This window comes from Argentina anserina, chromosome 3 (genome assembly GCF_933775445.1).
Source record: "Argentina anserina chromosome 3, drPotAnse1.1, whole genome shotgun sequence".
Classification (NCBI taxonomy): domain Eukaryota; kingdom Viridiplantae; phylum Streptophyta; class Magnoliopsida; order Rosales; family Rosaceae; genus Argentina; species Argentina anserina.
In genome coordinates, this window is record NC_065874.1 from 813068 (window position 1) to 840769 (window position 27702).

Below are 27702 nucleotides of genomic sequence, written 5' to 3' on the forward strand. Positions count from 1 at the left end.
TCTCTATATTACTGCATCATTTAGAATGCTCAAATTAACGATCATTCCGATGAAAGATACAGACAAAAGAGGAAGGTGAACAAAAGAAAAACTCATTGCAACCGTAGATTTTCCTATTATTGAAATGGATAACCCATTTGGCAAATAATGCATCATAACAGAACGATAAAGAAAATTTCAAGAAGCTCAAGAGGAGCACCCAATATCTTGTAGGATGCTAATTACTCATCACTTAATTTAAAACAAACTACTATGTCACCCTTTCGTGACATATTTTTGCCTTCTAATTGTGCATCTAATTCCTTCTTGAGACTTTAGAGAGGCCTAGTGTGGCGACCTCTTGCCCTGCCACAAAGAATAGCATTTCTTGGAATTGGTAATTCATCTCTCCATGAATGAGCAGGAGAGTATACTCTCAGATAGAACTGTTGTCCCAAGTACTGCCTTGCCCAGTTTTGAGACCTCACATTCCACATTCCCACGTTGTCCAATGTCAGTGAGATTGCAGTCCATGACTTTGGATACACCTGCACCCGAAACCCCAATCAAGTCGAGTCAATAATATGTCACGTTGCATCGAGTAATGCTAAGAATGATCACATTTTTAAGTCACAGTAGCGGATCACAGTAGCTGGAAGGCAGGTTCGGTGGATACATAACTTGCCTCACAATATGTCTGGCTAATGTGACTCTTTTAGCATTGTACTTGTATTTTCTTACCTGAACAGTGGAGCGCGCAACCGTGTCTCTCAGATTGTAACGTGCTCTACTTGCCTGAGTCCATTGTCCTCCATCCATCCTGCAGATTGTCCCAACCATTGTCAAATTCAATGTGTTCAAAGACAAGTAACATACTTTTCGGAACACAAAACAGACTGTATGATCTTTACTCTTACCCCAGTACAAAGAATGAATAGCCATCAATGTGCCATGATTGCACTGAGTCTTCCCAATTTTGGAATACAATCTCTACAAATTCTCGGAAATTGGCGTGCATGACTGAGGTTTGCAGGTAGCCACCATTTCCTCCTGGAGGATTGGTAGGAATGCTTCCAAGATTGTATACTCCCGGAATGTTGAAGTAATCAGCGAGTTTCAAAGGAGTGTCTGCTGGAACATAGGAGACACCGTTGACAGCATACCTCTGCTTGCCATTGATCCAGGGTGCAGAGTTTCCAAGCATAATTGTCCTGGCTGGCTTTATCATTCCATAGTGGTATGAGCCTTGAGGATTAGGCCTAGGTCCACTAGCTGTCAAATTCCATCTGGTTCAAAACAACCATCAATAGGATTAATGTAAGAAAATTACATCAGAAATACCATATAAGACTTGACCTGTATCAACATTGTGGAATATAATCTCATCAATTTATTCATTTCTTTTTGTGAATTATTTCATGTAAGCCTGTAAGAGATGCATCAAGATTTAGCTTCAGAATCAAGTTTATGTAAGTACCGTATAGATCTTGCTTGGTTGAGGGACCAAGCAACCTCGTTGGTAGGCCCCCAAGGGATAGGACCTGAAACTCCCTTGCGTGAATTGGTGTAGTGAAGAATGGCTGTGGTGGTGAGTATCTTGGTGGTGAAGCGTGAAGAAACGACCACATAGTAGTCTTGAGCAGGCTGATCAGCTGTAACCAAGACAGAATACGACTGGCCCAGATGGATGTCAAGTGCATCATATGTGTTCTGAAGTGTATGTGATCCTTCTACCTCCACCAATTTCATCTTATGCCCTTGAATTCGGAAGTTAAGGGATGTTGTAAGCCCTACATTTGATATCCTAAACCTATAAGTCCTGCCTGCACAAGATGCACACAGATTGAATTATGAGCAAACATAATTACCAAAATGTAGTTTACAAGTTCAAAGATTAAGAGCTATATTTGAGGGTGGGATATAGAGTTGTTTTTTGGACACCTACCTGGTTCAACATTGAATGTGTATCCATTCCATCCACGACCGTTGATGAGTAGACCATCAGGCAAGGGAAGATTTCGACCACGCTCCAAGAAGTATCGTCTCAGTATCTACAATTTGAAAATGAGACCATTAGGAATTAGGAATATAAGAGAAGGGAGACAAAATTAGTGCTCGGACCATTGTATGTGACAGTGAAATGCTAATCAAGCAGTTACTTACATAATGATTAGTTTTGAACCAGTCGCCGGCTAGTACAGTGTGGTCTCCAGCAGGATTGGGGAAAGGAACTGGAATCTTAGGACGGCTCCAGATTCTGATGCCACCAAAGCCACCAGCAGCTTTGTGAAACAAAAATGAAGGAAAGTAGAAGAAGCTCCCAATCTGATCCTTCACTTGGATATTGTAAGTGAAGTTCCTTCCTGGTAAAATTGGACAGTTTGTGCCATACATTCCATCCTGCCATGAGTTCCTTCTCTGCTGTATACCATCCCTATACAACAATACACACAGAACATCAACATTATTTCAAGTAACCTATAGCAAGTACAAGCGTACAACCATCAGTCTCATTTTAACCTTCAAATTTTTTATTTATTTAACACATTAAATCAGAAGTCACCATCACCTCTCCACGCCTTTCTCATACTTGAATGCTGGTTCATTAATCATAGATTTAGAAGGTGACTTCCTGTTAAAACTGAATCTAGATTCATTTATTTGCAGTAGGGTGGGCTTTGGTGGTGGCTTGTGGGGCTAAAACAGTAAATGCATTTCTATGAATGTGAATATAGGTTTGTAGCTCATATGGTATACAAAATTAATGTGCCTAAACTTAAATGTTGTATCTTTATTATTTAACAAAATGTAGATGTGGACAGGAAGAGATCTAGCATGTGAAGAAGGATGAGATATCACATGGTACAGACACAATGAAGGGCATAAAGTATATCATACTATCATAAAACTCAGTTGCAAAAATATAGTTTAATGGATTTTGGGGAAGAGGCATTAGTTATCTTTCTAGATGATTAAGTTTGATAACTAAAATATCAGCATTAAACAACATCCTTAGCAAAAACCAGATCTTATTGAATGTCTGTGACTTTGAACACTACATGACTTTACAAAACCCATAAGACAAAAGTCACCAGAAAGAATAGGAAAAAGTTGCATTCTTTTTCAGCTTTTCTGCTCTACATCAACATCATGAACATGCTCAGATGCCAACTTATCAAACTAACAAGTTTAATAGACACTTGAGCCATAACAAAAGCTTTGAAGCAATAGGTCTGGCTAAGGTGAAGAATTGGATAGAGATCAGAACTTCCTTTTTCTAACAAGAAATATGATAATAACTATAGCAACCCAGATTTAGCTATTTTCCCAGCAAACAAACAGAACATAAAGCCTCCTCAAAAAAAAAAAACATAAAGCAAGAAGAGCAGAATTACAGCAACATACCAAGAAAGAAGAAATGGTTCACTCAGGTAATTGAACACACTGATAACCAAGTTCATATTTGTCACTGCATCAATCTGTGGCCCTGGAAATTGGTTATTAATCAAGATCCCCTGCATCAGTTAATCACATTCTTGTCAGGCAAAAAAAGCAAACAGCACTTTCATTTCCATCCCAAAAGCCAGTAAAGAAAGTAGCTTTATGAAGAAGCACAAGTAGTATATACCTGTTGCTTAACACCAAGAGGATAAATGTCGCCATAGGTGATTTTCCAGGTGAGAAACTTATATGGGTCTTCAGCATTAGCACCATGAACTAAAACCAGAACCAAAGCAATGCAAAAATAGTAAATCTCTCTCATTTTCTTCTAGCTATCTACTTAGCTAAAAAAATGTCAAAAAAAGGTCTATAACAATGAATCCAATGTAGTAGCTTAGATCTGTAGGAAGAAAAGTTAGGGAGAGTTTGGTCCTCTCTCACCAAATCTAACTAAGATTCTTGCTCAAAAGTGTTTCTGAGATAGAAACTGTGAGTACTTCTGGGGAGCAAAGACTTCAGCTCTCATATATGTAAGCAAGCAAGAGAACAGTGGAAGATGTCTCATGTTAGCTGTCAGTGGATTCTTTCAGTACAATGAGTGAGATCAAGCGGTGCATGTGAATTTTCACTGCCCAATCATAGACCGTTGAATTCTGGGTGGTTCCAAAAGTGAAGTCTGAAATTTTACCATATTACCGACTTCACGTGACATTGGATTTGAACATAGTACTTGCCAATAATGACAAAAAGGATCGAACTTGTATCATGCTTAGCAGAGAAAATGATTATACTATTTCACTCAGATCTTTTTACAGTTTTACTCTGATTAATTAAGTGAGTCTCTGTCAGTGTTTAAGATAGATAAAGACCCAACTTGCAGACAATAGTAAAATTAAAAGAGTCTGACAAATCAAAATTTTTAATGATCAATGCATTTGGTAGAAGCATTTTTTTCATTATACTATTTTGAATGAATTTCGCCACGTCTATTGAAGCACTATGATTTATGCCTCTACTATGTTGATATTGGTGATATAATCTAGAACTAGAAAGGGCTGCTTCTTGTTTTTATTTAAATGGATTTAGAAAGAGTTCATGGACTTTGATTCTGATGTTTAACATTAATTGTATCATAGTAATCAACGATTAGCTGTTCTTGAACATAATGAGGTTCAATAACCTCTCTATTAATCTTGCTATAAGGAGTAAGAGGAGAGGGGAAGAAGACATTGATCGGTTTCTGCAATGGTGAAGAAGAAAATGAAACTAAGCAGCCAAGGACCTTATGTAAGTTGATCATGTTTTCCAGACTATTAGTGTACGACTCTATCAATCTCTCCTATTTTTTTATTAGAATTCTGGTGTTGATTTGCATAGGTTACATTGGACAATGGGTTGGTGAAGCTTACAGTTGTGAAGCCTCAAGGGTATATAACTGGCATTGCTTATGGAGGAATGGACAACCTTCTAGATCCCAAGTCCAAAGAAACAAGCAGAGGGTAAGTGGGTAACCATCTAACATATGTGACAGAATCGTTAATGCAATAAAATGACGGTGCTGAACATATGAATTTTGAAAATTATAGAAGTAGAAATTCTATCTCCATATTATGGACACGATATTGCAACAATTATAACTCCTAGCTCATTCAGAAGTGTTTTCTTATAAGCATTGTGCATTCAAGCACTAACAACTTGAGATCTCAAAGAACTGAAAGAAGAAGAAAAAAAAACCTGTAGGCACAATGGTTGTCTAATATAGAAAGACTTTTCTACTTGACACAATCATCTATGCTAATGTGCAGATATTGGGACATCAACTGGAATTTGCCAGGAGGCCAGGACATATACGATTTGTATGGTTTTGCTCTATAAGATTTAAAATCTACATAAGTTATTGTCTGTTTGTTTGAACAATTATGAGTAGTAATTGCCGACTAAATTATGAATAGGTCATATATAGTCTAAACAGACTAGTTGAACCATTGTGCATTACAGACTAAAAGGAGCTGAATATAGTGTTGTGCAAATGAACAAAGAATGCTTAGAAGTTTCATTCAAGAACACTTATGATTCAACGTCAGTTCGGGGCACAAATTTGCCTCTCAGCGTAGACATAAGGTTATACTTCAACATAAAACTTAATCTTCTCAGTTCTTTTGTTAAGGTCTTATTGATAAACGAATCACTTTTTAGGTACATAGTAAGGACTGGTGTTTCAGGGTTCTACTGCTATGGAATCTATGAGCGCCCATCTGGCTGTCCCGCTGTTGATATTGCTCAGACAAGACTGGTGTTTAAGCTGAGAAAAGAGAAGTAAAATCTCAATCTATTTCCTAGCTTGATTGGTTTCTTGGTTCTGTTTATATTGATAGTCTTTGTGTAAACTTGTAATAGGTTTCACTACATGGCAATAACAGATGAGAAACAAAGGGTAATGCCAATGCCTGAAGATCTGCTTCCAGATAGAGGCAAGCAACTCATTGTACCAGAGTCAGTTCTGCTAGTGAATCCCATAAATCCAGATCTCAAAGGGGAGGTGTGTACATACCTAAAACCATTCGATACCGAAAATCAAATGAAGTACATTGATCTCTAAATTCCGCTATTTGCGTGAGGCTGAATGCAGGTTGATGATAAGTATATGTATTCAATGGACAACAAAGATAGTGGAGTCCATGGATGGATAGGTTCCGGCCCCATTGTCGGATTTTGGACCATCTTTCCGAGCCAGGAGTTCAGAAATGGAGGACCTACAAAGCAAAACCTCACAGTTCACACTGGTCCAACCTGCCTTGCAGTAAAAGCAATCACTCTTAAACTGTCTTACACACCTCAGATTGTACTAGAATCAGTTAAATTTACTTTCATATGGTGCAACAGATGTTTCAAGGAACACATTATCTTGGATTAGATATGGTAGCTCAATTCGATGAGGGAGAGACATGGAAGAAGGTGTTTGGACCTGTCTTTATATACCTAAACTCAACATTAGATGCATCAAATGCCCACAATTTATGGACAGATGCGAAAAAACAGGTACTGATCACTCATCTCATGCTAGCAGAACTGTGCTGCTTAAGTTCAGCAATTTCTTACTTGTTGATGCTGTACTTGGCTCATCCTAGAGGCTGTTTGAGGAGACACTGTGGCCGTATGATTTTGTCTCGTCACCCAACTACGTTGCTGCTAAAGACCGCGGTTCAGTTTCTGGGAGACTGTTAGCGCAGGATCGGTCAGTAATCTATCGAAGCTAATCAAACCGCCACTAATTTTATGTACACTACTCAAATTGTTTATATGCATATTGTCTGCATGAATCTAGGTATGTTTCGAGTTCTCTCATTCCTGCTAAAAGTGCATATATTGGTCTCTCGGTTGCAACTACTGCAGGATCTTGGCAACTAGAAAGCAAGGTAGTTACTTACCAGATGCTGCTAGATATGTATAGGTTCATCTTTCACTTTTACACTTGATTTATACAGTTCATGTTCAACTTCTGCACAGGGCTATCAGTTTTGGGTACAAACAGATTCTAATGGGAATTTTACTATCAAGAATGTGATCCCTGGAATATATGGACTTCATGGCTGGGTTCCTGGTTTCATGGGTGATTACCTTAACAATGAGCGGATCGCTATCTCTGAAGGTAGTTACCACAAGCTTGAACTTTGAAATGACTATACAAAACACTACTACAAAAGGAAATCAGGAAATGTTCCTGAACTAGTCATCAGCTAATAATTAATCTATTTCTTTTCCAAATGCTTCAGGAAAACACACAGAACTTGGAAATCTGACCTATGCTCCTCCCAGAGATGGACCGACAGTATGGGAGATTGGCTTCCCTGATCGGACAGCCATAGGTGACTTTGTACCCGATGTGAACCCAATGTATGTCAACAAGTTATTCATCAACAGCCCAGAAAAGTAAGCAAATATATCCCCTTCCCGTAAATCAGACTAAATCCATCAATCTCACAATCCATGTTGGGATGTTCATGTTACAGGTACAGACAATATGGCTTATGGGACAGATACACTGATATACACCCTGAACATGACCAGATCTACACAATAGGAATCAGTAATCCCAAAACAGACTGGTTCTTTGCTCATGTGGACAGGTCTTTAATCACTCCCCTCTATAACCCAAAATGATTTTCTTCCACTTCCAAACTTACGAACCATTGGCTTTTACAGGAGAAGGCCAGGGAATAAGTATGTTCCGACAACATGGACAATCAAGTTCAATCTCAATTCAGTAACTACTGGCACTTACCAGCTGAGACTGTCCATTGCTTCAGCAACCCGCTCAGACCTTGAGGTACTAGCACAAGCCTTCTCACCTGATACAATAAAACAATAGAACTACAACGTTTACTCATCCCTACATGTTAATAATGTCATGCAGGTCCATGTTAACCATATGGATACAGGACACCTGGTATTTCAAGAGTTGAATCTAGGAACAGATAACACAGTTTGTCGACATGGAATTCATGGATTCTATTGTCTTTTCAGCGCCAATTTTCCCTCAACATTACTTGTTAAGGGAGATAACTCCATTTTTCTCACACAGGCGAGGGGTGGAGATTCACTTTGTGGAGTTCTCTATGATTATCTAAGACTAGAAGCTCCAGCAACTCCAGAGAACCCCAAAAGCTTATACCCCCCTATTGAGTAGAAACCAGATAATATTCAAATCATTTCATGGTAAACAAGTTTTTTTTTAATACATGTGCATAATAAAGATTGATTTTTCGTAGCATCATCAAGTTAAATCAAATTATTATAATAAAAGAGGCACATGATCCTGTACTCGATTTTTAGTTTCTAACTTTCTATGCTATTCCAGTTTCATATACAGGTTATATAGGGGCAGATATCATTAAAATATGCAAGGCATTCCCATAACAAGAATCATAGAGACTAGACAAAATACTAGCCACTCAGTTTGGCAGTTGCATAATTGCACTGTTTCATCTACAAAACTTCATACGTACAAAATGTGAAGGCAACAGCCACCTTCTATGTTCAAAATACCATGCGAAGCATGCATGGAAAGACCGCCAATCTGCCGCAAGAGAAAAAGAAACTATGACCCCGAGGATAAACTGATTAATCTCTATGATTCACACTTCACCAAACTTATATTACTGGCCACAGATTGTCAAAAGCAAGCCATAATGATCGCTGGACAACACAGCAAGCTCCAGCTTCTTAATCTCCCCTTTCACTTTCTTTTCCTTGATATATGAGAGACCCGGGATTGCTTTTGTCCCAATCATTTCAATTTTGCTCACCCTGAAATCATTCAGAGAGCAACAGAACCGATCTAGTCGCTTTCGCAGTGATCTGTTACCCATCAACATTTGGTTGGACTTGGTATCATAAGTAAATCCATCTTCCCCTGGCCGTAACACAGCCCAAGCATCAAGCCAGTTGTCAGGCAACGGAACTTGGCCATCCAACTTGTCGTCCCAATTCATGTCCCCGCAAAAGATCACATTTGGGTTCTTCTTCAAAAAGTTGAGGGCCTCCTTTGCCTGATCTACACGTTCCTTGCTGTACATCTGATCCCATTTTGGAGGGCCTGGGCAAGGGCTCTCAAGATGGCTAGTGCCAACAACAAGATGTTTTCCCCCCTGTACCTCAACCTCAGCAACACAGAGTTCTCTCCCCATTGCAGAGTATGAAAAGGGTCTACAGCTAAAGGCTTTCACTTGCAGTTTGCTTAACTGCATAAGTGCATAATGATTCATTTGTTAGATGATATGATGTTTGCAAAAACATGCAAAGAACTTGAAGAAGGCGATATATAAACAAATAAACAACAAGATCACCAAGATACATGCTCGGCATGTGAAAACATAAGAGATATCAAAGTTTCACCTGCATGCAAAAGTAAGGCTGCAAAATCTCCATCTGATTTGGAATTGAGCATTGGTACATTTTCCACCAGTTCGATTGTCGAAAGATGTCATATATATCAGGGGTAACCTCCTGCACAACAAAGATCAGGCATCAGACGGGTTTTTAAGGAGGCTATCTGTAATTGTTTTTCCATTAGAGAGGGGGAGGAAAACCTGAAAGCAAATGACATCTGGGCAATGCTGCAGGATAAGGTCACCAATAGCTTTCATTCTCTTGTGCATTTCTAAGTCTTCCCGAAACCAAACATTGTAAGTCAAAACCTTCAGAGTATTCAAAACCACTCCAGAATCAGTGCTCTCTGCAACTATTAAACAATTTTAGAGTGAGTACCCAATGAGCATAACAGAGTACATGCCAGAAAAAAACTCAACCACAGTTGCGTCTAAAACCAAGACATGCAGAACAAGTACAGCTCTAGTAAAGAAGCAAAACAGTTAAAAATTAAGTCCAGCTAATGATGAATTCTGAATTTACCCAACATTGTTACCAGTGGTCTCAGTATCATGTTAACACACCTGGACTCAGAGTTTTTATGATCAATCAAACATGCAACTTTACTTTCACTCCTAGCTCCTAGCAGTGACCGTAATGCAATGTTTTAGTTTTTCTGGAAAGAGTGATATTTAACTTATATTTGCAAGTTCTGAACTTCTGGAGACCTTTATTCCAAGAACAAATGGTGAACATGGGCAGTAGAATTAATAAACTAATTAACTTGTATTCAAGTCCAAAAATCTCTCCATATATAGAGACACTGATACATGAATCGCTGAAATCCTTAAAACTTATTCACCTGCAAATTCTAAGAGATAAATTGATAACTCACATGTCATAAAACATTGAGCATTATGACATAGCACAATCAAAAGGCCTTACTTAAAGTTGCATTTATTACATAAACAAGCCCAAGTTCTTTCTTTTATGTTTAACAGTCATTAGAAGAATTTGTTTGTTATCTATACTTCCATAGAGGAAAAAAGTTCAGACGTTACCATTAACCCAATAGAAAATTTTCACACTTCTACCAATCAGAGCAGGAAACACATCAAAGCTTATGAAACCCATATTTAAAATTATAAACCAACCTGATACAGTAGCCTTCTTATCAGACACCTTGACTCCTTGAAACAAACTGAATTTGGCATCACCCTTTGCAGATTCAACTGAACTAGTGCTCTCTGCGAACATTGATCATTTTCATAGTGAGCTCCCAAACGTGATTTCACAGAGTACATTCGGCAAAACTCCAAAGTAATTCAACCACAGCATCTTTTGTTCCAACAGAGGCACAAGTACTACAACTTAATGAATAGCAGTCAAACTGATACCAACCGGATATTCACCTAATATTGTCTACAATGTTGTGACTAAACACAGTCTTCAGATTATCAAACAAAACATGCAAATTACTGAATGCAAACATGTTAATATTCGCTTTCATAATAATTATACATATTAAAATAACAATGACTAACTTAGATATCACACTTACTCATAGAACAAATGGTCAACATGAAAATACTTGAAATTTGGATGAGCCATTATAAATAACTGCCAATCCACCTATTCATAAACCTACCCCAATAAACTGCAGAAACCTCCATGTGCATTGGCAAAGCTCACATCTTTAATAAAATAATACCAGCCCAATAATAGAATTCACATCTTTACCATTCACAGCTTCACCAAATTATAATAGAAAACAAATCAAACCTAGAAAATACAATTTAAACAAAACAAAACGAACCTGATACAGTAGTCTTCTTCTTCTTCTCATCAGATACCTTAACTCCTCTAAGCACATTCAAGGTAGCAGAATCCTTAGCAACCTGAACTGGGTCTTTCAAAGAAATACACAAATCAATCAAAAAGCCAACATCTTTACCAAACCATCACAAAAACAAAACCAAACCCAGATTAAAAAACCAACCTTTCTTAGCAAACTCAACTGGGTCTTCAACCCTCTGCCTCTTACACCTCTGCAAGGGAAATAAGACAGAACCCACCTGATCATCAACCTCATCTCCACGTTCATTACTCAGATCCTCAAAGCTGGAGATGGGTGCCCTTGTCTCACAGACCTCACAGGTGGAGAGTTTAGAAGGGTTCAAGAAAGTGCAGGCCTTGCAGGCCCATTTGGGAGCAGAGGAGGAAGATGAAGATGGGGATTGGGGTGGTGAAGAGAGGCAGATTTGGCAGGTGGGTTTTGGAGATGAAAGGGTTTTGGGGTTGAGGAAGGTGCACTTTTTGCATTGCCAGGACATTTTGGGAATGTAGGAGAAGGTTTTGGGTTTAGGGTTTATGGGGTTGTGGTGAAGAATTGGGAAAGGTAGTGGGGTTGTAATAATGCGCAAGAGCTTTGTAGAGATGAACTGCATTGTGGAGAAATATATATATCTAGGGAGAGAGGCACAGTTTTGAAAATTGAGCGCTTTGTTTTTGTAGATGGAGGGTTCTCAACTCTGATCTTCCTCTGTTTTCATAGCATGTCTGATAAATAAAATTAAGCCAATAAACGCTAACAATTGCGGGGATAGCTCAGTTGGGAGAGCGTCAGACTGAAGATCTGAAGGTCAGGTGTTCGATCCACCTTCACCGCATTCATTTTTGTTTCTTTCAATTTTTGATACAACTCTCAAGTTGAGAGAATCAACCTCTATCTTGATTAGTATCATGATGTCTAAAAATCATGGCATGCTCTTCATGTGATGAGTTCAACCTTCATCTTCAACTCTGTTTCTACAAATTTTGCCTTTTGTTTTGTATATCCAGCATGCCAATCCAATTTCATAAGATGAGTTGTTAATCTGGAGGATTATATGTGGATAGTGACAGCAATTTCAACATGATAGAAAGTTAGAAACATATTCCATATCTTTGAAATAGATTGTAGTTTAGTATCTGAGATTCTGAGAATTATTAGAATACTTGGAACTTTTGGAGTCTACTGAAATTGACAAAAAGGGGGGAGCTTTTATGATAATGTTAAGAGTCAATTTTAACCAGATGGGTGATCTGAAATAAGAATTAGGAATGCAATAGAAGACCAACCCTTTTGCTCAAGCACCCTACGCAAATTATTACCGATTATCGACAAATACAATAAGGTCATAATAATACAATCAAAATTTCTACCTCAGCTGAATAAAGAATAACAAACTAGGGGAAATTACAACAAAAATTACATATAACACCCAGCTGGTTGCACTTGCTCTTTTACTGCTGAAGCCAATGAATTTTAACCTCTCTGCTGCACCACTTACATGAGTCGAGTTCACCACCTGCCTTGTTACATTGCTCGAGTGTTTACTGCACAATTACAAACAAGAACAATAGCTTGTTAAACAAGTTAACCTTGCTGTGTAAAACCTTACATATCCACCAAAAACAGGTGTTTCAAGGCTCACCTTCCAGGAAATATACAGCTCCCTTTACCTGCAAGTAAATCCCCACAGAGAGAAAAAAGAACTGCATTATTATCAAGTGTACAAAATACGTGGAGCCCATTTTGGCCCCTAGACAATCTTTAGTGGATCCAAGGTCACATATGATGCCTATATGTCTGCAATAGTACAAGCTCTAGAATCTAAGGGAAAATCACACTTCACAGTTTACACTTTCCATGCATAGGAGAAATCCAAATCATTCACAAGAGCCAACTTTGCCCTGTCAGATGGGAACCACACACCACTCTCTTCAGTCTCATAACTCATCAGAATTCATGACTTGTTGCTTGTTTGTGTGCTACTCTGTGACTACTATACTATTCTTATAGCTTTACCAGGTAATAAAATGATTGGACTTCAAGCTTCTTGAAATTCAAATTCAAGCCTTAAGTTCTTAGTTGGGTGTTTGGTATTTTAATGCCATTGATCCAAGTTAGGTGTTTGCTCATTACTTCATTAATACCACCCAAACATCCACTAAGCTAATCTACAAGTGTATAAAGAACCAAGCCCTCAACATCATATTATCAATGGAATGAGAAAATGAAAAATGCAAGCTTGAACTATAATGTTGAAGTGGAGGACTTACTTGGGTCAGTGGTGGTAATGGAAGCTACACCTTTGAAATCACAAGACCCTGCAGCCTTTCCTTGCTTCTGGTAATAGCTATCAAAAGCATAAGAAGCATGGTTTTTCACATTGTTAGGAGAGTAACAATTCTCCCCAGGCTGAATCTCTGTGCAGTTAGCCCTCCCCGGACCACAAGCCCAATCCAAAGCTGCTTGCAGAGTCTTCCCATCAACCCCATCCATGGAAATGCAAAATGTCTGGTTTGTAGTATCATTAGCCAAAAATGTTCCACTCCCCGAAACATGAAGCAAATACACAGCACTCGAATTGCCATAAAACAAGCCCCAATTGGCCTCAGACACCGGCGGAGACCTCAAATCTTCATTGAACAGCTCATAAATGTACACACTAGAAGTAGTCTCAGGATGCAAAGGAGTCCCACTCCGATCAAACACATGCTTGATCAAATTCGAATTGTATGTATCCGCATTGTCAACAGTAGCATAAGGCTCCTTAGCATCCGCCTTGGACGGCCAGCCACTCTCACTAACAAGCACCATAACATCAGTCACATTCAAATTCTTCATCGAAAAATAAGCAGCATCAATCATGGCATCCAGCACATTAGTATAATGCAGCAGAGTATTCGGATCCACCATCTCTTTCGAAGGCGTCAGAGGCTTGAAAAGCGCATTGTCCAAAGGCACAACACCCTTGTTCTGCATAAACACGTAGTAAGGATACATATTCATCATCAAAGGCGCCCCTGTTTTCGACAAGAACCGAAGCAGAGGAACCACAACCTCTGTCACGCTCTGATTAAAAAACGCCTGAGAAGGCGGGAAAGGGTCGAGAATAATCGACGCCGCATTCGGCGTCGAAATCTTGACCTGTGTGTGTAAATTCGCAGCTACTAGAGCGCTGTAAAGAGACTCAATTGCCGGAACTAGCATTGGGGCCGAAGACGGCACAGTGGTGAGCACTTCATCCCCTACAGCAATGCCGGTGATGAGCGTTTGTGGGTAGAAAGCGACGACGTTTCGGCCGACCCAAGAAGCTGCAGTGGTGTTGGAGGAGCCGATTGCGATGAGCTGGTTGTTGGGTACGCTGATGATGACCCGGATCTTGGTTTTAGCCAAGGCTTTGAGAATGTCAGGGTCGGCATCGTAGAGACGTATGTGAGTGATTTTCTGGACTTGAAGAAACGACACCAGCTCGGTTGGCGTGAGTAGATTCGAGACGTCGGTGCCTATGTTTACTCCAACGAACGGCTCTCTGAACTCGTTGTCCTGAATCTGCTGCTTAACATTCGCGAATAGTTCAGCTGCGAAAAACAAGGAGAAATGTTAAGTCTTTGGTGATGTGATAGTTGGAGTTTGAGATATGAAGAAGTAAAGAAGGTACCTTTAGTGGGGAGGATGACTAGGGGGAGTAGGAAGAAGAAGAAGAGGGTTGGGAGATGGAGCTTAGTGAATGCCATGGGAGAGGAGGAGCTTGATGAGATTGGCTTCCTCTTTCCTCTGGTTCAGCTGCTAAAGAACCTTGCATTATCTTCTGAAGCTTTTCCTGTCTAAGTTTTGAGTTGGGTGTCTTGTCTTTCTTCTTATAGATATTTGTTTCTGTTTCTGGGATTTGGGTTGTTGGCCCTAAAGAAGATTGAATCAGTGTGGAGAAGAAAGGAACGCAGTGAATCAGTGAGTGAGTTGTGGAGAGGGAAATGTCTGGAATGGCCCTTGTAGAATTTGGGAAAGGTTCTTAAAGAGGTTGGTTGCCACTTTCCCTTCTGGTCTGGTTTGGTGCCCCAAACAGGTGCTTGATATAGTTGAAAACTTGTGGAAGAACTTTTAGAATGCCATTAAACACCTAGAAACAGGTTTAGGGACTTTAAGGACCATAAAGTAATTAGATTTTTGAGTCTCAATGGACAAAGAGGTTGGAGATTCAAGAGCTATTCAATTTGTTATTGTTACTAAAGTTTCAATATTTCGAAACACTATAAATTACGATGCAAATGTGAATTAGAGGAAATAGAGCACTATTTGGAACATAATACTGATAATAGTATACCAGTTGGGTGTTAAATAATGGTGTCACATAAGTGAAGTGGGAGAGACAATGCCAGCCAAAATTGCAGAAGTAGTGTTTGAAAACAAAAGCACAGAGCATCTCCGATACTGGAATCACCAGAAGTTGGTGAGTCACGAGCACAAGTTATAGAGAACTGGGTCACCAACAAAATGCCTGATAGATTTGATAAAACAAAGACTAAATGTCAGATAAGTTTCTGTAAATTTCGTTTTCATTCTTCTTCAAACAGAGTGCATTTCCTCGTTAGAGTAAATTCTAGCTGACCATATAATACTGACCCTTTATTCTGATATTCATACCTCTTTAGCCAGAAAAGGCAGGATTAGTACTAGTTTCCTTTCTTAATGTTGAAAAAAGGGAATGCAGAATTTAGTTCAACCAACATTCTGGGTATTCTCATCTGTAGCATATATAGAAAGCTTATAATGTTGAAACAGCTATGAATATATGCATTAGTGGATTATAGAAACATGAAAGATGCTATCAACTATGACACAATAAATAATTGACATGTGGGAAACCCAGAAATTTGTAACAAGAGCCCACCATTGTGTGTAAGTAACCGGCAATAATATTAAGAAAAGCTGAAAGTAATACTTCTTAGTTCTTACCATATCCCCAAAGATTTTTTTTTTAAGTACGAAAATTAATAAGATTTAATTTAATAAGAATACAAAGATAATCTATTAATAAGGACAGACAAGAATAGTCATCTCATTAAGTGATCTAAACCTAGAAAATTACTAAGCTTATAAAGCCAAAAACATACACCTATAATGAATAACGTTTATAGCACTGTTATTCAGTGCTTAACAAGACTTAGAAGATTAAATAAATAGTTGCAACCAAATCTCCTAAGCACTGTGACATACTCAAAATTAAGCCATAATTTGGGTTATAAATAACCAAATGAGCCACATCCACACCGTCCATCTAACAGAAGCCACAAAGCTGACCCATATAGCCATAAAACATGCCCAAAGCCCAATCACATCCAACCCTAGAAGGATCAAAATCAGCCGAGGACCAGCCGTCACCGTCTTCACCACCGCTACTTGAGATCCTCCGATAACCAAATCAGAAGCCGGCACCACCACAAGACGGCACTCAACGACGCCAACACAGTCGACCAACTCACCAAGATCAAAACCCCACCCTGGATCGAATCCATCATACATTGATTCGGAAACAAGACCAGAACCAACATGGAAAACGAACCCCGAACGCCAAATTGACAAGCCAAGCCAAATCACACCACCTTCAAGATCCAAAGCGGCACCACCCAGATCCATGTCAAAAACCTCACCATAGGTGTGGCCCCAATTCGCACACCTAGCCACCAAAAGAAGACCGAAACCAAAGTGATACGGACTATTATGAGATGAGCCACCAACATCCCGATACAACCAATAAAGAGGGACAACCCTTATCGTTGCTAAGATTTCACGGCAAAAACCTGGCCGCCGCCTCAACCCTGTGCTCGCGTATGAATCACGGAGGCCTTCAACAAAATCAAAGAGAAGAGAAAGATAACAAATCCCAGCACCAAATGAAGAAGAGCTTCGGGGACGGAGAGTTATGTGGTCGGAGCCATAGATTTTGGAAATTTGCTTGCCACCGCTAGAAACCCTAGCAGAGCAATATTTGAGTTTATACCTTTTGTTTAGTCGCTCAAGTCATTCCATATACACACTTGACACTTTTGTCACTTTTACACTAACAATCAAAGTGAAAGGAACTTGCATAAGATTGAAACTTTACGTGCTCTACTTGTTGAAACTAGAAACTTGCAACACAAGAAAAGTAAATGCTCCAAAAATATGATGCATTCAACAAGAAATTCAAAATTCAAAACTGACTCTTACAATAGAAGAACCCTACAGCCAAAAAACTGAATATGACTTGTGAAAAATTGGACACAAATTCAAGACATCAAAGTATCGAACATCAGCAGTGAGCCATTAGTAACAACAGAAGGTTACTGAGAGCATACATTATAAGGAGGCTAAGCAGCATTGACATAAATAAAACAAGGTTGGAATTTAGACAAACACCCTAGACATAGAAGCATATATAATACCTAAACAGAGTCCTAATCGTCTATCACTAAACACGGCTAGCTTTCTTGTTGTCTGGCATGATCAACGACCAAGTGGACAATCGGGACGGCGATGGGTGATACCACAGCAGTTGCAATGGTCAGAAGGCTGTGCATGAGAGTCATTAGTATCAACACCAAGTTGCTCATCACATGGATCATTTGCTGAATTGCTGTTCCATGTAAATAAAACTTTGAAGGAAGACGCTCATTACATCGATTTTCTGTGAAAAAAAAAAACCCATGGCGTCGATTTGCTATTCTATAAGTCGGGCCATGATCGCCCATCTCGTTACGCATAGATTCGCGGATATTGCGAAATATTTCTTCTGCCTTCTCGGGGCTATTCTCTCTTCTTATGAACTCAGCATATTCGAAGCCTGTGACCGTGAGATAACCATCTTCCAAAAACGCTGACAAAAATTACCATCTGGTGGCCTCTTCCACCGTTGGGGATCTTCCAGGTCCAAGCTTGTTAGTTTTGTCAAGAAACCAGACATCCGGGGGAGGTTTCTTTTTTCTTTTAGGTCAAGAATGGAAGGTTTCAGGATCAACTTATATAAAAACATTTGGCTAAATCCAATTTCTCTGAGGATGTCTTTTAATAAAATCCAAATCCAACTAGGGATAAGTCCATAACCGCTACGAATTTGGCTTCTCTATTTGTTTTTTTTTTTGTGTGCTTGAATTGGTTACAACTGTATTGAGTAATTTGGCTTCTCTAAGAGTGATGCGATTTGGAAGAACTTTGTTCCAAATGAGGCACGTAATTCGTTCTTATTTAACATTATAAGTGTCGGATGTCCGAGAAGTTTTTTGTTTAAATTAATGTAATTCTATTTCTTATAAAAAAAAATATTATGCAAGCAACTTATATCTATTGTCATGCATACTCAATCCAATGGCTATAAAGATCCAAGTAAATCTAAGCACGAAAAATTCAAGCAAAAAAGCCAAATCCATTTACTATTTAGACCTCCTTATATTTCCACACCGAACTACTACCACTAGTTTTACCCTTTTCAGTGATCAAACTCATCAAAGTCTACAAATTAGCACTTGGTTTAAATTAAATTCAAGTTTCATTGCAAGTACTGTCCAAGTGTCCATATGGTGGCCCAAACGAATAGCACAAACTCAAGTTGCATAACGGATTACATATGCAAACCAAGAACTAAAGGGCGTGCATGATTTTTACTTGATTGAAATGAATGTTCTTACATGCAAAGACTAATAGGCTTCCTCTCAATATTGGATAATCTGGCCGATCATACAAGTACTTCCAATGACCTAAGTGAAAGGAACTCGCCGAAAATTAAATTTTAAGCGCTCGCCTTAATCGAAACTAAAAAATTGCAAGGCAAGAAAAGCCAGTACTCTGAAATATGATACATTCAACAAGAAACATACTATCCAATTCGACATTCAAAACTGACTCTTACAAAAGACGATATCTACCTCAAAAGAAATCCAAAACAACACAATCCCAAAGGGACAGCGACTTAAGGTGAGAATACACGGTAGATACAGAGCATCCCCACGATACGAAACATAAGCATGATACAGTTTCTAATCATCGATTCCAAGTAGAATCAATGAAGCTTTATCTTTCGGCTCCGTCTGGTTTGCCAACTCAATGTTGACTACACCTTTGAGGCATGAAGAGATGATTTGGAGCTTGAACATCTGTGGTTTGGAATTACTAGGCTAGATTCTATAAGCATTTCAAAAGATTTTATTACCTAAGGGCATTGATGAATGCCATCAGTGACTCAACATCCCTCTTCTCTGATGGGTACTTAATTGGCCGAGAAGAGTGTTTTGGGAAGAAAAGTATTGTAGGGAAGCTTCCGAGTTGAAGTTCTTTCTGGGCATACTCCTTTTGGTCACCATCTGCTCTGAACTTTCCTACCTTCACACCACTCCCTGCCAACTTGTTGGCCAACTCATCGTATGATGCTTCCATTGCCTGACAAAATTGGCACCACGGTGCATAGAGTACTACAATCCATGGTTCTTGCCGGTTCTCAAGATTTGCCAAATTCTCTATTCCATGCCGGCTCAAGGTGACCAAATTCTGGGAAATGAAAATGTCAGCTGTGGCAGTTCCGTTGGGATTGGCAGCTCCATTTCCGTTTCCATTTGCTTCACCCTCTCCCTGTTTGAGATTACCTTTGTGAAGACCACACTCCTTTGCCTTCGCATCCTCCCACCACCACCTTCCTTCTCTCTCATGTTGTCCTGGTAGGACTGACCTTGTGCATGGCTCACAACCAATTGAAATGTATCCCTGGGAGTGCAGTGAATTCACAGGCACATTCATGGCACGAAGGAAGTTCCACACATCACCACCCTCCACATTAGCGACTGGATTCCACTTCACCAGGCTGCCAGCCCCACCATCCAAACCCTCAAAAACAGGGTCAACCTGGACAACAGGAACTTCAGACCTGGTACCTGGAGATTGATCTTTCCTTTGGCCAGTGATCCAGGCACGCAGGCCCTTAAGGGCTCTCCGAAGTGGTCTCACCTTCCTCACACGGCAGCATTCCTGGTGTCCATCCTCATAGAAAGAGAACAGGCCCTTGCTCCTTACCAGTGCCTGAACTTCAACGGAATCTGGAAACATGTATTCAATGTGAATACCATAGTGCTTCTCCACCGTGTCAAAGAACTGATATGTTTCCGGGTTCAGCCTCCCAGTATCCAAACTGAACACCCTGTAGGGTCTCCCAGTTAAATGGGCATACTCAATCAAGGCAACATCCTCAGCGCCACTGCATAAACAGATATCTTTGTTATTAACAGAAATGAAATGGCTACTATATACAAATTACTACTCACATTCCCAAGTATTGACTCATTTAGCTCAGGTCAACATAAAAACCTACATACAACATTTCTTAAATGATATACTAGGAAATGGCAAACAAATCCCAGGCACAACTAGAATCTAGCTCAAATTTTTTAAGTATCAAGGGTCACATATATCATTATACAATCAGCTAAAGCGCCAGCTTTTATCAACAATCCAACATCATTGTAGACAATGTATGCACAAACATATTGAACTTTCACAAGAAATTATTAGGCAAGTCTCAGTGACCATATTATTATTTCAAAACAATTGCCCCATTCAATAACGATTACTTTAGTAATTAATCAATCTAAATATTAGTCATGCTAGTGGGACTACTGCAATCACACTCCCCTACATTAAGCCCTACAAGCATGTCCTGAGCTCAAAAATCAATCCCAAATTTCAAACACACATCAACACAGCTTATCTCACATTTCACCACCAATTTCACTAATTCTCATTGCAAAAACAAGACAGTACAATTAAAAAAGGCCGAAACGATTTCGATCAATGAACTACCTGAAGGCAATAGCAATGTCGTTGCCGAATTTCTCAAGCGCCTTGTCCATGATCTGAAGAGGCGAAGCACTCTCGAGCTCCTTGGCCAATTGCTCATAGTTCTCCACCTCCACTTTCTCAACCTCCTCTGCAGAAATTTCAACCTCATCAGTCAAAAACCCCACACAACTAACCCCCAAAATCCACAACAGTAACAAAAATTCACCGACGGAATATTTACCAGGCGCAACAATCGTCGCCGCGAGCGGCACAATCGAATCGCTCCGCTTCGGCTGAGCGTTCAGAGCCTTCACGGAGCTCAACCTCTGCGATGCATACGTCGCCGCCTGGCTCGGCACGCGGAACGAGCCTAATTGCGGAGCTGCAAAGCCCTAAATCGGTCAATTTCCGACTCAAATTTCTCAAATTGTATCGAATAATTGAAATTAGTAATGAACAGCTGTACCTTTGAGGTCGGAGGAGAAGGACCGGGCGGAGATTGCGGTGGAAGACGAAGAAGACGTAACAGCTAGAGCCATTTTTATGGAGAAATCCGAAGCAAATTGAAGGGTTTGTGTTGCCTCAGGTGAATTGAGGTGACTGAATTTGCAGAATCTAAACGAATGAATTGGTTTTTGAGAAGGAGGTGTGTAATTGTTTATATAAAGGGTGAGATTAAAGAGGCGGCCTTCTAGGTACATTGAACCTGGACGTTATTTCGTACCCGCCAAAAACCGAAATAGTAGTTTCATTTTACGTGGCCTGCGGTTACTGGTGGACTATATCAGCTTTGTCATCGCTTTCGTCACGTGATGGCCTGGGCCCCGTGCGACGTGGATTTCCGGGAGGTTGATACGTACTCGATTACGCCGAGCTCTTTCTCGGTTAATACCTTACGGAAAATTTTATATTGCAGCGCTGCATGCGTGCAGTGTTTATAATCCACCGTTCATATACCTCACATACCTCACATGCATTTTAAGACACTCTTTATTCAACGTCTGATTCGGTATGTATGGTATTCAGCGCTGCACCATAGACGAATTCATACTATAACTAGTCTTTTTCAGAGCAAGAAAATAAGAATTTCTGATCAGACATTATAGTTGATCTTTCATGTTAATAGTGATCGGCATTTAACCTAATGATTGGTCGTCGGGCAATGCCTCTTGATTTTTCGTTTCCTTTTTGTTGCCGAGTACGTAGCAAGTTTTTTTGTATCTTATGGATGTGTGAAATAAAATCGTACATGATGAAAGATAATGAAAATGAATTATTTGTGTAGATAGAAATAACATATAAGGCTTATGTGGGGTAAAACATTTTTGTTTTATTGGATTTTTGATATTGGAAATAATAAGAGCATATAATATGCGTGGTGCAGGTATATTCTTCTATACTAGTGGGTGGAATAATCTCTCTAGGAAATTCGAGTTCCGTTGTGGAAATATATTGCCATGTCACTATTACATTGTGATTGATACTCACCCAATTGGATCGGAAAATTTGCTCTTCTTTTTCTACAGTTTTGAATTGACTAATTCTAGTTGAATTATTATTGAGCTATAACCTAAGTACGTATATATGATCCTAATTATGACTTATGAGCATGCATGATATTGCACTACGTTTTCTGAGAAACGAAGATCAATCATCTTATTGGTAACTTTGAAAGGCCACATCGTACGTATTGATCATGCATTAGCATTCAGAAATAAATTTATGTATCCTTGACAATAGTTATATATGGTGCAATGATTCCATCTAATATTACACTAACTGACACATAAGGACGGTTGCAATATTGATATAAACAGATGGTGGCATTTCTTTTATACCAAGTGGGTATGTTGTATATATATATATATATAACACGTACTCAAAGCAAATGAAAGCAGCCGGAGTGCGATACATAAATAGTTGATAAAAACAATCAAAGAAGACAACTTTAAATCAAGTAATCATTAACAGGAAACAAAACTATATCTAAAATTATATTTGACATGTAAAATGGGAAGAAGGTTTTCAGAACCTTCAAACTTGAAATTACTTTTTGCATTTTATGCGGTGGGAATCAGATTATAAGCGGCGGTCGGCAGCCACACTCCTGTGAAGTCGACTCTTGGGGTTCTGGGAGGATGCATCTGCTTGCCACACGATGGATTTGTGTCTCTAATGATGACCTAATTAACAATGTGCCAAGATTGCCATCTTCCTATTTGCCTTAGTTGAGAGTCCATTGTCCACTTTCTATATATAATAACATCATATCCTGAGATGCAGATGCGAATAGAGGCTGGCTTTCTGTTTGTATTGCCTAGCTATCTATATCCGCAATTTGCTAGTAATTAGAGAGGCATCTAGAAAAAAAAAATTATATATATATATATAAGAAATCTCAGCAGCGAACATCCGGACGGTTTTTCCATTTGGATTTATGCCGTTTTCTCTCGATCCGACGCTGGCGACACCGTTTCTTTTCACCGGAGTGACACCACGCCTTTCTAGACGCTGCTCTGATGAAGAAAAAGAAAGGAAAAAAAGATCAAAATCGGAGGTCCACCATGATCGGTGGTGAAGTTATGAGTGAGGTTGCTGCAAGACCTCCGATCTCGATCTCTTTCGTCTTTTTCTTCATCGTAGTAGTGTCTAGAAATGTGTGATGTCACTCCGGCAAGAAGAAACGGTGTCACCGGCGTCGGATCCAAAACTGCTAAATCCAAAACTGCTTTCAGTTTGGAGTTTGTGAGAATACAAAACATATATGGTCCTAAGCTTACAGATATAAGAGTTCTTCCTTCTCTGAAAATGATGTCCCTGAAAAGTGTCTAATTGAACTGCCCCTTAACTCGGGAGTGCCCTTCTATTGAATGTTTGTCATTAAATTAATGTAAGAGTTCTTCCTTCTCTGAAAATCATGTCCCTGAAAGTGTCTAATTCAACAGCCAGGGTCTTCTAGCCTTAACTCGGGAGTGCCCTGTGGTGATTTTGCTATGTTTATATGTGTGGATTATTAGTTCTTATTTTTGTTGTGGGAAATGCTCAATGTCCTCTTCATTTGTTTGATTTGTAAGCATTGTTTTACCTATGTACTGTTATAATCTTAAATTGCCATGTCCCCCTTGTGCGGGTTTAGCCATGTCTGTGAAAATCAACAAACTTGAAATAACAATAGATACAGAAGTAACCCTGACTAAAATTGTCATTCAGCTTATTGGGGCTTACAAACACGGATGAGAAGAAAGGTGATGCCCAGCCAACTTATTCCCATAAACTGTGTTCCTCACCTTCTTCCAATCTCCCAGACATGCTATGAGCCTCTAAAAACCTTCGAGGGTATTATAAAATCAAAATGGTGGTGTTAAATGTACCAAGCAAATCTCTAAAACCTTTAAAGGTAGTATGAATATAAAAGGATGGTATTAAATGTACCATGCAAATCTCTAAGTAAAATCAGCAAAATTTCAACTCCCAGCCTCTTTTCTTGCAATGAGTCCTTTCATATAAATCAGGCAAATTGGGTCCGAACTAGATGGGAAGTAGGGATGAGAAGTCCATCCAATATATGTCTATCGGCTTACTACTTCTTAGATAAAAAAATAATGACGATATGAAGTTGGACGGTGAGAACGTATAGATCTTTTAGTAAAAGTATGAAGTTGAACGGGATGTGTTACATGAGGATTTATGTTCTACTTCTGATGTAGCTCGAGCTATTACTGATTTGCCGATATTGGCCATGCAAAATTCTATTGGTAATGCTTATAATAATATGCCAGGCAGCTAGCGAGAGTACGAGACTGCGAGACTATAGGCACTATGCTTTGAAATTTGAAAACAACAAAAAAACGATCAAGATTAGTTTCCTTTTACCATATGCCATACCACCACCGGAATAATTATCAGTTCTCGATACTAAAGGAAATAACAAGAAATTAATTAGGATTTTACGGGAAGCTATCTATATAGTTACTTCAGCCTGTCAACAACTCTATCATACACAGGCTGCGGAAAGTTTTCGGCCACTCTGTAGGCTTAAGCAACTCACCGTAATTTCTTAAAGAAATCAAGCTTGCTGTACAATTAAAAATATAATTCGATTTTTCGAGTACTTCTCGACGCTTTCTTGTGCCACTTTTTAAATCATAAAACGTCAGACCATAACAAGTACGTTGATAATAAGGAGACAGTTCTTCATGAGCTAAAACTATGCCATGCTCCCAAGCGCCACACCCAAATGAACGTATGCAGTAACGGGGGAGGTCTATGGTGTAATCTTTTGTCCACATTTTTTCTCTGTAGTTTCTCAATATCCATATTTCTACTTTCGTTTCGTTAGAAATATAATTGATGAGGTTGATAGATCCTCTCCGATTAACAAGGCAACTCGGACTAACATTGGAGGGAAATTCCGGATGAGGAGTCCATCCAAACTCCTCCTTCTCAACATCAAAACAAAGAATCCAGTTTTGTTTCATTCCACAAGAACAGTGCTTGTGATCGACCAACCAATGCATGCTTCCATGGTAATATAAACACAAGCCTTTTGTATCACGGCAAGGAGGAGCAGAGGGTATTCTTCGCCACGAGTTTGTGCCAAGTATTTGCACGCGTGCCACCACTTGAGAGCTGCTGTCTGAATCAACTACCCAATCAAGAGAATGAACACGAAGAAGCTTGTGGCTGCCAGTGATAGCATCAAATCCCATACCACAGAAACCTAGATACTCCCCCGGCAGATATTCTATGGGTATACTTAGAAGTTCTGACCTCATAGGATCATATAAAAACAATTTCGATGGCCGCCTGTGGTAGTGTGAAATCAAAATACCAAGCAAACCGGAATAAACAAATTGTAGCTCGTCGCTGTACTTAGGACTACCAAGAGCCCTAACTTGAGGCGTCTCTTGATTGTGTATTTGTCTACGTGTATGCTGGGTAACGAGCTCTAGGGAGTTGATTAGGTCCCGTAAGGTCCTGGAGACACATCGGAACTGTAATTGTAATGTAGCGGGCAGTCTCGAGAAGATGTGGATGAGGACTTCAACAGGCAGGTCCATTAACTGTGTTAGATTGCTACCCTGGCTCGAGATAATCGGCATCTTCCTTACTACAGCAGCTATAGCTAGTCTTTGGGAATAACTTATATCAGAGTACTGTGAATTGAGAGAAAATTAAAGTTGGGTGTGGGTTGTGCTAGTATTTATGTAAATAATTTGGGCAGATAATCATTATAGATTGGGAATATATACAATTGAGTATCTTGAATAACAAGATTCGTATTAGTGGGATCAAACTCTTTGATTGGTAAATTAAGCCTAAAGTCTAACCAAAATCACTCTCTGATTCGTGGAGAGTTCGAATTACCATATTTAGCTCCTTAGTACATTCCTTGAAACCCACGCAATATAGAAGTTATGGTAAGTATCCACCGCACAATAATAACTACTAAATCTATTTGAAGTTATGCATGCAATCTGTTTCTTGATTCCCAAGTCATTATCAGCGGTGATGCGATCATCAAACGTAATCAACGGCCAAGATTGCATCAGTCGTAATCAATCGCCAATCGCATGACAAACCTAACCTAGTGCTAGTATATATCTTTCTCAATGTCTATATAAGCAGCCATCCCCTTGCGAATTGCGCAGTCATCTTGCCCTAAAACCCTAATACCGCTGTTTGAGCTCGTCGTCATTGAAAGAGATGAAGGTGGTTGCTGCTTATATGCTCGCCGTTATGGGCGGCAACGCCAGTCCCTCTGCCGATGATGTTAAGAAAATTCTCGGATCAGGTACTTTGTTTAATAGTCTTATACCTTTGCTTTGTTTTGATACGATTGTGTACATTTTTATTTTCCTCAATTTGTGTAAGTTTCTGCGGATCAGTATCAGCAGCCATTCACCCTCAATTTGTTTTTTGTCAAATCATTCAAACTAGGTTTGTGTTTCATAAACTGTAATTAGGGTTGTGTTCGATAAACTAGGTTTGAGCTTTTGCATGATTCTTCATTGACATGTTATCTCCGTATGTATTCCATAGCTATACAAGTCTTGTCGTACGTTGTTCATTTGCTAGTTGAATTAGTAACTATAGCCTCCATAGGCTTGAGTATCAAGAACCTGATGGAATTTGTTTGCAGTTGGAGCTGAAGCCGATGATATTAAGATTGAGTTGCTCTTGTCCCAACTCAAAGGAAAGGATATCACCGAGCTAGTTGCTTCCGGAAGAGAGAAATTGGCATCTGTGCCTACAGGCGGTTCAGCTGCCGTTGCAGCACCCGCCGCAGGTACTACCGCTGCAGCCCCTAGCCCTGCTGAGGAGAAGAAGGAAGAGAAGGTTGAAGAAGAGGAGGAGGAAGATGATGTAAGTTTTAATTTGCTTCTCGGTTGTTAGACTTGCGTACTGAATTGTTCTGCATAAACCTAATCGTTTTTTTCCCTTTTTGTGCAGTTTATTGATAATCTCTTCGGCAAAGACGACTAGAATCACATATGGTGTTGCTGACTCTTGAGTACCAGACCAAAACTCGTCAATGGATGTATTGCCATTGATGAGGTTCCTATCTTGTTATTGCATTTTAAGATATCTATTTAATTTTAAGATTGTTCATTCAGATGTGAAAGTGTTGTAAGACTTTGGTAATATTTAGTTTTCAGAGTATTGAACTTTTGAGTTATAGTTCCAGTTCACTGTTATATCTTGAAAATCTTTATCTAATCTCTTAGTACTTGTATTCTTTTGCTCTAATCGTTGATTTTGCACCTGTTACATAAGCGTTAAGA

The 27702-nt window shown here is 39.4% G+C and overlaps 6 protein-coding genes and 1 non-coding gene across 7 annotated transcripts; 3 read left to right on the forward strand and 4 right to left on the reverse strand.

The window, feature by feature from the left end:
- Positions 1-115: 115 nt before the first annotated feature.
- LOC126788194 (L-ascorbate oxidase homolog) lies at positions 116-3920 on the reverse strand. Its single transcript, XM_050514167.1, has 8 exons — positions 3608-3920; positions 3385-3494; positions 2143-2413; positions 1925-2030; positions 1457-1802; positions 897-1265; positions 721-799; positions 116-527 (listed from the first exon to the last, which is right to left on the reverse strand). The coding sequence occupies exons 1-8, from the start codon at positions 3740-3742 to the stop codon at positions 315-317; spliced, it is 1629 nt and encodes a 542-aa protein (XP_050370124.1). The 5' UTR covers positions 3743-3920; the 3' UTR covers positions 116-314.
- Positions 3921-4659: 739 nt separating this feature from the next.
- Positions 4660-8204, forward strand: LOC126788192 (uncharacterized). The gene is made up of 15 exons (XM_050514163.1): positions 4660-4707; positions 4798-4919; positions 5226-5276; positions 5419-5541; positions 5617-5736; positions 5818-5959; positions 6050-6220; positions 6304-6459; positions 6549-6655; positions 6746-6836; positions 6928-7069; positions 7194-7350; positions 7431-7547; positions 7624-7747; positions 7835-8204. Exons 1-15 carry the CDS (start codon positions 4666-4668, stop codon positions 8105-8107), a joined length of 1938 nt encoding a protein of 645 aa, XP_050370120.1. The 5' UTR covers positions 4660-4665; the 3' UTR covers positions 8108-8204.
- A 142-nt stretch (positions 8205-8346) lies between these two features.
- LOC126789474 (uncharacterized) lies at positions 8347-11734 on the reverse strand. The gene is made up of 6 exons (XM_050515627.1): positions 11265-11734; positions 11105-11186; positions 10443-10535; positions 9510-9655; positions 9316-9426; positions 8347-9161 (listed from the first exon to the last, which is right to left on the reverse strand). Exons 1-6 carry the CDS (start codon positions 11619-11621, stop codon positions 8577-8579), a joined length of 1374 nt encoding a protein of 457 aa, XP_050371584.1. The 5' UTR covers positions 11622-11734; the 3' UTR covers positions 8347-8576.
- Positions 11735-11884: 150 nt separating this feature from the next.
- Positions 11885-11957, forward strand: TRNAF-GAA (transfer RNA phenylalanine (anticodon GAA)). The gene has a single exon. It is a non-coding gene; the product is annotated as a tRNA-Phe (tRNA).
- Positions 11958-12428: 471 nt separating this feature from the next.
- On the reverse strand, positions 12429-15142 carry LOC126788196 (glucan endo-1,3-beta-glucosidase 1). The gene is made up of 4 exons (XM_050514168.1): positions 14778-15142; positions 13393-14697; positions 12765-12792; positions 12429-12666 (listed from the first exon to the last, which is right to left on the reverse strand). The coding sequence occupies exons 1-4, from the start codon at positions 14851-14853 to the stop codon at positions 12489-12491; spliced, it is 1587 nt and encodes a 528-aa protein (XP_050370125.1). The 5' UTR covers positions 14854-15142; the 3' UTR covers positions 12429-12488.
- A 3791-nt stretch (positions 15143-18933) lies between these two features.
- On the reverse strand, positions 18934-21536 carry LOC126788197 (5'-adenylylsulfate reductase 3, chloroplastic-like). Its single transcript, XM_050514169.1, has 4 exons — positions 21384-21536; positions 21159-21299; positions 20939-21065; positions 18934-20336 (listed from the first exon to the last, which is right to left on the reverse strand). Exons 1-4 carry the CDS (start codon positions 21454-21456, stop codon positions 19298-19300), a joined length of 1380 nt encoding a protein of 459 aa, XP_050370126.1. The 5' UTR covers positions 21457-21536; the 3' UTR covers positions 18934-19297.
- Positions 21537-26590: 5054 nt separating this feature from the next.
- On the forward strand, positions 26591-27518 carry LOC126788199 (60S acidic ribosomal protein P2-like). Its single transcript, XM_050514172.1, has 3 exons — positions 26591-26711; positions 27060-27283; positions 27371-27518. The coding sequence occupies exons 1-3, from the start codon at positions 26624-26626 to the stop codon at positions 27401-27403; spliced, it is 345 nt and encodes a 114-aa protein (XP_050370129.1). The 5' UTR covers positions 26591-26623; the 3' UTR covers positions 27404-27518.
- The last annotated feature ends 184 nt before the right edge of the window (positions 27519-27702 follow it).

Bases quoted from the DNA above. Each gene is read 5' to 3' on its own strand.
- LOC126788194 (XM_050514167.1), bottom strand. From the start codon at position 3,742: ATGAGAGAGATTTACTATTTTTGCATTGCTTTGGTTCTGGTTTTAGTT. The intron at 2,414-3,384 runs GTATGTTGCTGT...ATTGTTGTATAG, and splicing joins GAACCATTTCTTCTTTCTTG to GGATGGTATACAGCAGAGAA. The intron at 2,031-2,142 runs GTAAGTAACTGC...TTCAAATTGTAG, and splicing joins GGTTCAAAACTAATCATTAT to ATACTGAGACGATACTTCTT.
- LOC126788192 (XM_050514163.1), top strand. From the start codon at position 4,666: ATGGTGAAGAAGAAAATGAAACTAAGCAGCCAAGGACCTTAT. The intron at 4,708-4,797 runs GTAAGTTGATCA...TGATTTGCATAG, and splicing joins TAAGCAGCCAAGGACCTTAT to GTTACATTGGACAATGGGTT. The intron at 6,656-6,745 runs GTCAGTAATCTA...GCATGAATCTAG, and splicing joins AGACTGTTAGCGCAGGATCG to GTATGTTTCGAGTTCTCTCA.
- LOC126789474 (XM_050515627.1), bottom strand. From the start codon at position 11,621: ATGTCCTGGCAATGCAAAAAGTGCACCTTCCTCAACCCCAAAACCCTT. The intron at 10,536-11,104 runs GTTCGTTTTGTT...CAATGTTCGCAG, and splicing joins GAAGAAGACTACTGTATCAG to AGAGCACTAGTTCAGTTGAA. The intron at 9,162-9,315 runs GTGAAACTTTGA...GCACTTATGCAG, and splicing joins AGCCTTACTTTTGCATGCAG to TTAAGCAAACTGCAAGTGAA.
- LOC126788196 (XM_050514168.1), bottom strand. From the start codon at position 14,853: ATGGCATTCACTAAGCTCCATCTCCCAACCCTCTTCTTCTTCTTCCTA. The intron at 12,793-13,392 runs GTAAGTCCTCCA...ATTTACTTGCAG, and splicing joins CATTACCACCACTGACCCAA to GTAAAGGGAGCTGTATATTT. The intron at 12,667-12,764 runs GTGAGCCTTGAA...GTAATTGTGCAG, and splicing joins AGCTGTATATTTCCTGGAAG to TAAACACTCGAGCAATGTAA.
- LOC126788197 (XM_050514169.1), bottom strand. From the start codon at position 21,456: ATGGCTCTAGCTGTTACGTCTTCTTCGTCTTCCACCGCAATCTCCGCC. The intron at 21,300-21,383 runs GTACAGCTGTTC...AGGGCTTTGCAG, and splicing joins CTTCTCCTCCGACCTCAAAG to CTCCGCAATTAGGCTCGTTC. The intron at 21,066-21,158 runs GTAAATATTCCG...AAATTTCTGCAG, and splicing joins GGCGACGATTGTTGCGCCTG to AGGAGGTTGAGAAAGTGGAG.
- LOC126788199 (XM_050514172.1), top strand. From the start codon at position 26,624: ATGAAGGTGGTTGCTGCTTATATGCTCGCCGTTATGGGCGGCAACGCC. The intron at 26,712-27,059 runs GTACTTTGTTTA...ATTTGTTTGCAG, and splicing joins TAAGAAAATTCTCGGATCAG to TTGGAGCTGAAGCCGATGAT. The intron at 27,284-27,370 runs GTAAGTTTTAAT...CTTTTTGTGCAG, and splicing joins AAGAGGAGGAGGAAGATGAT to TTTATTGATAATCTCTTCGG.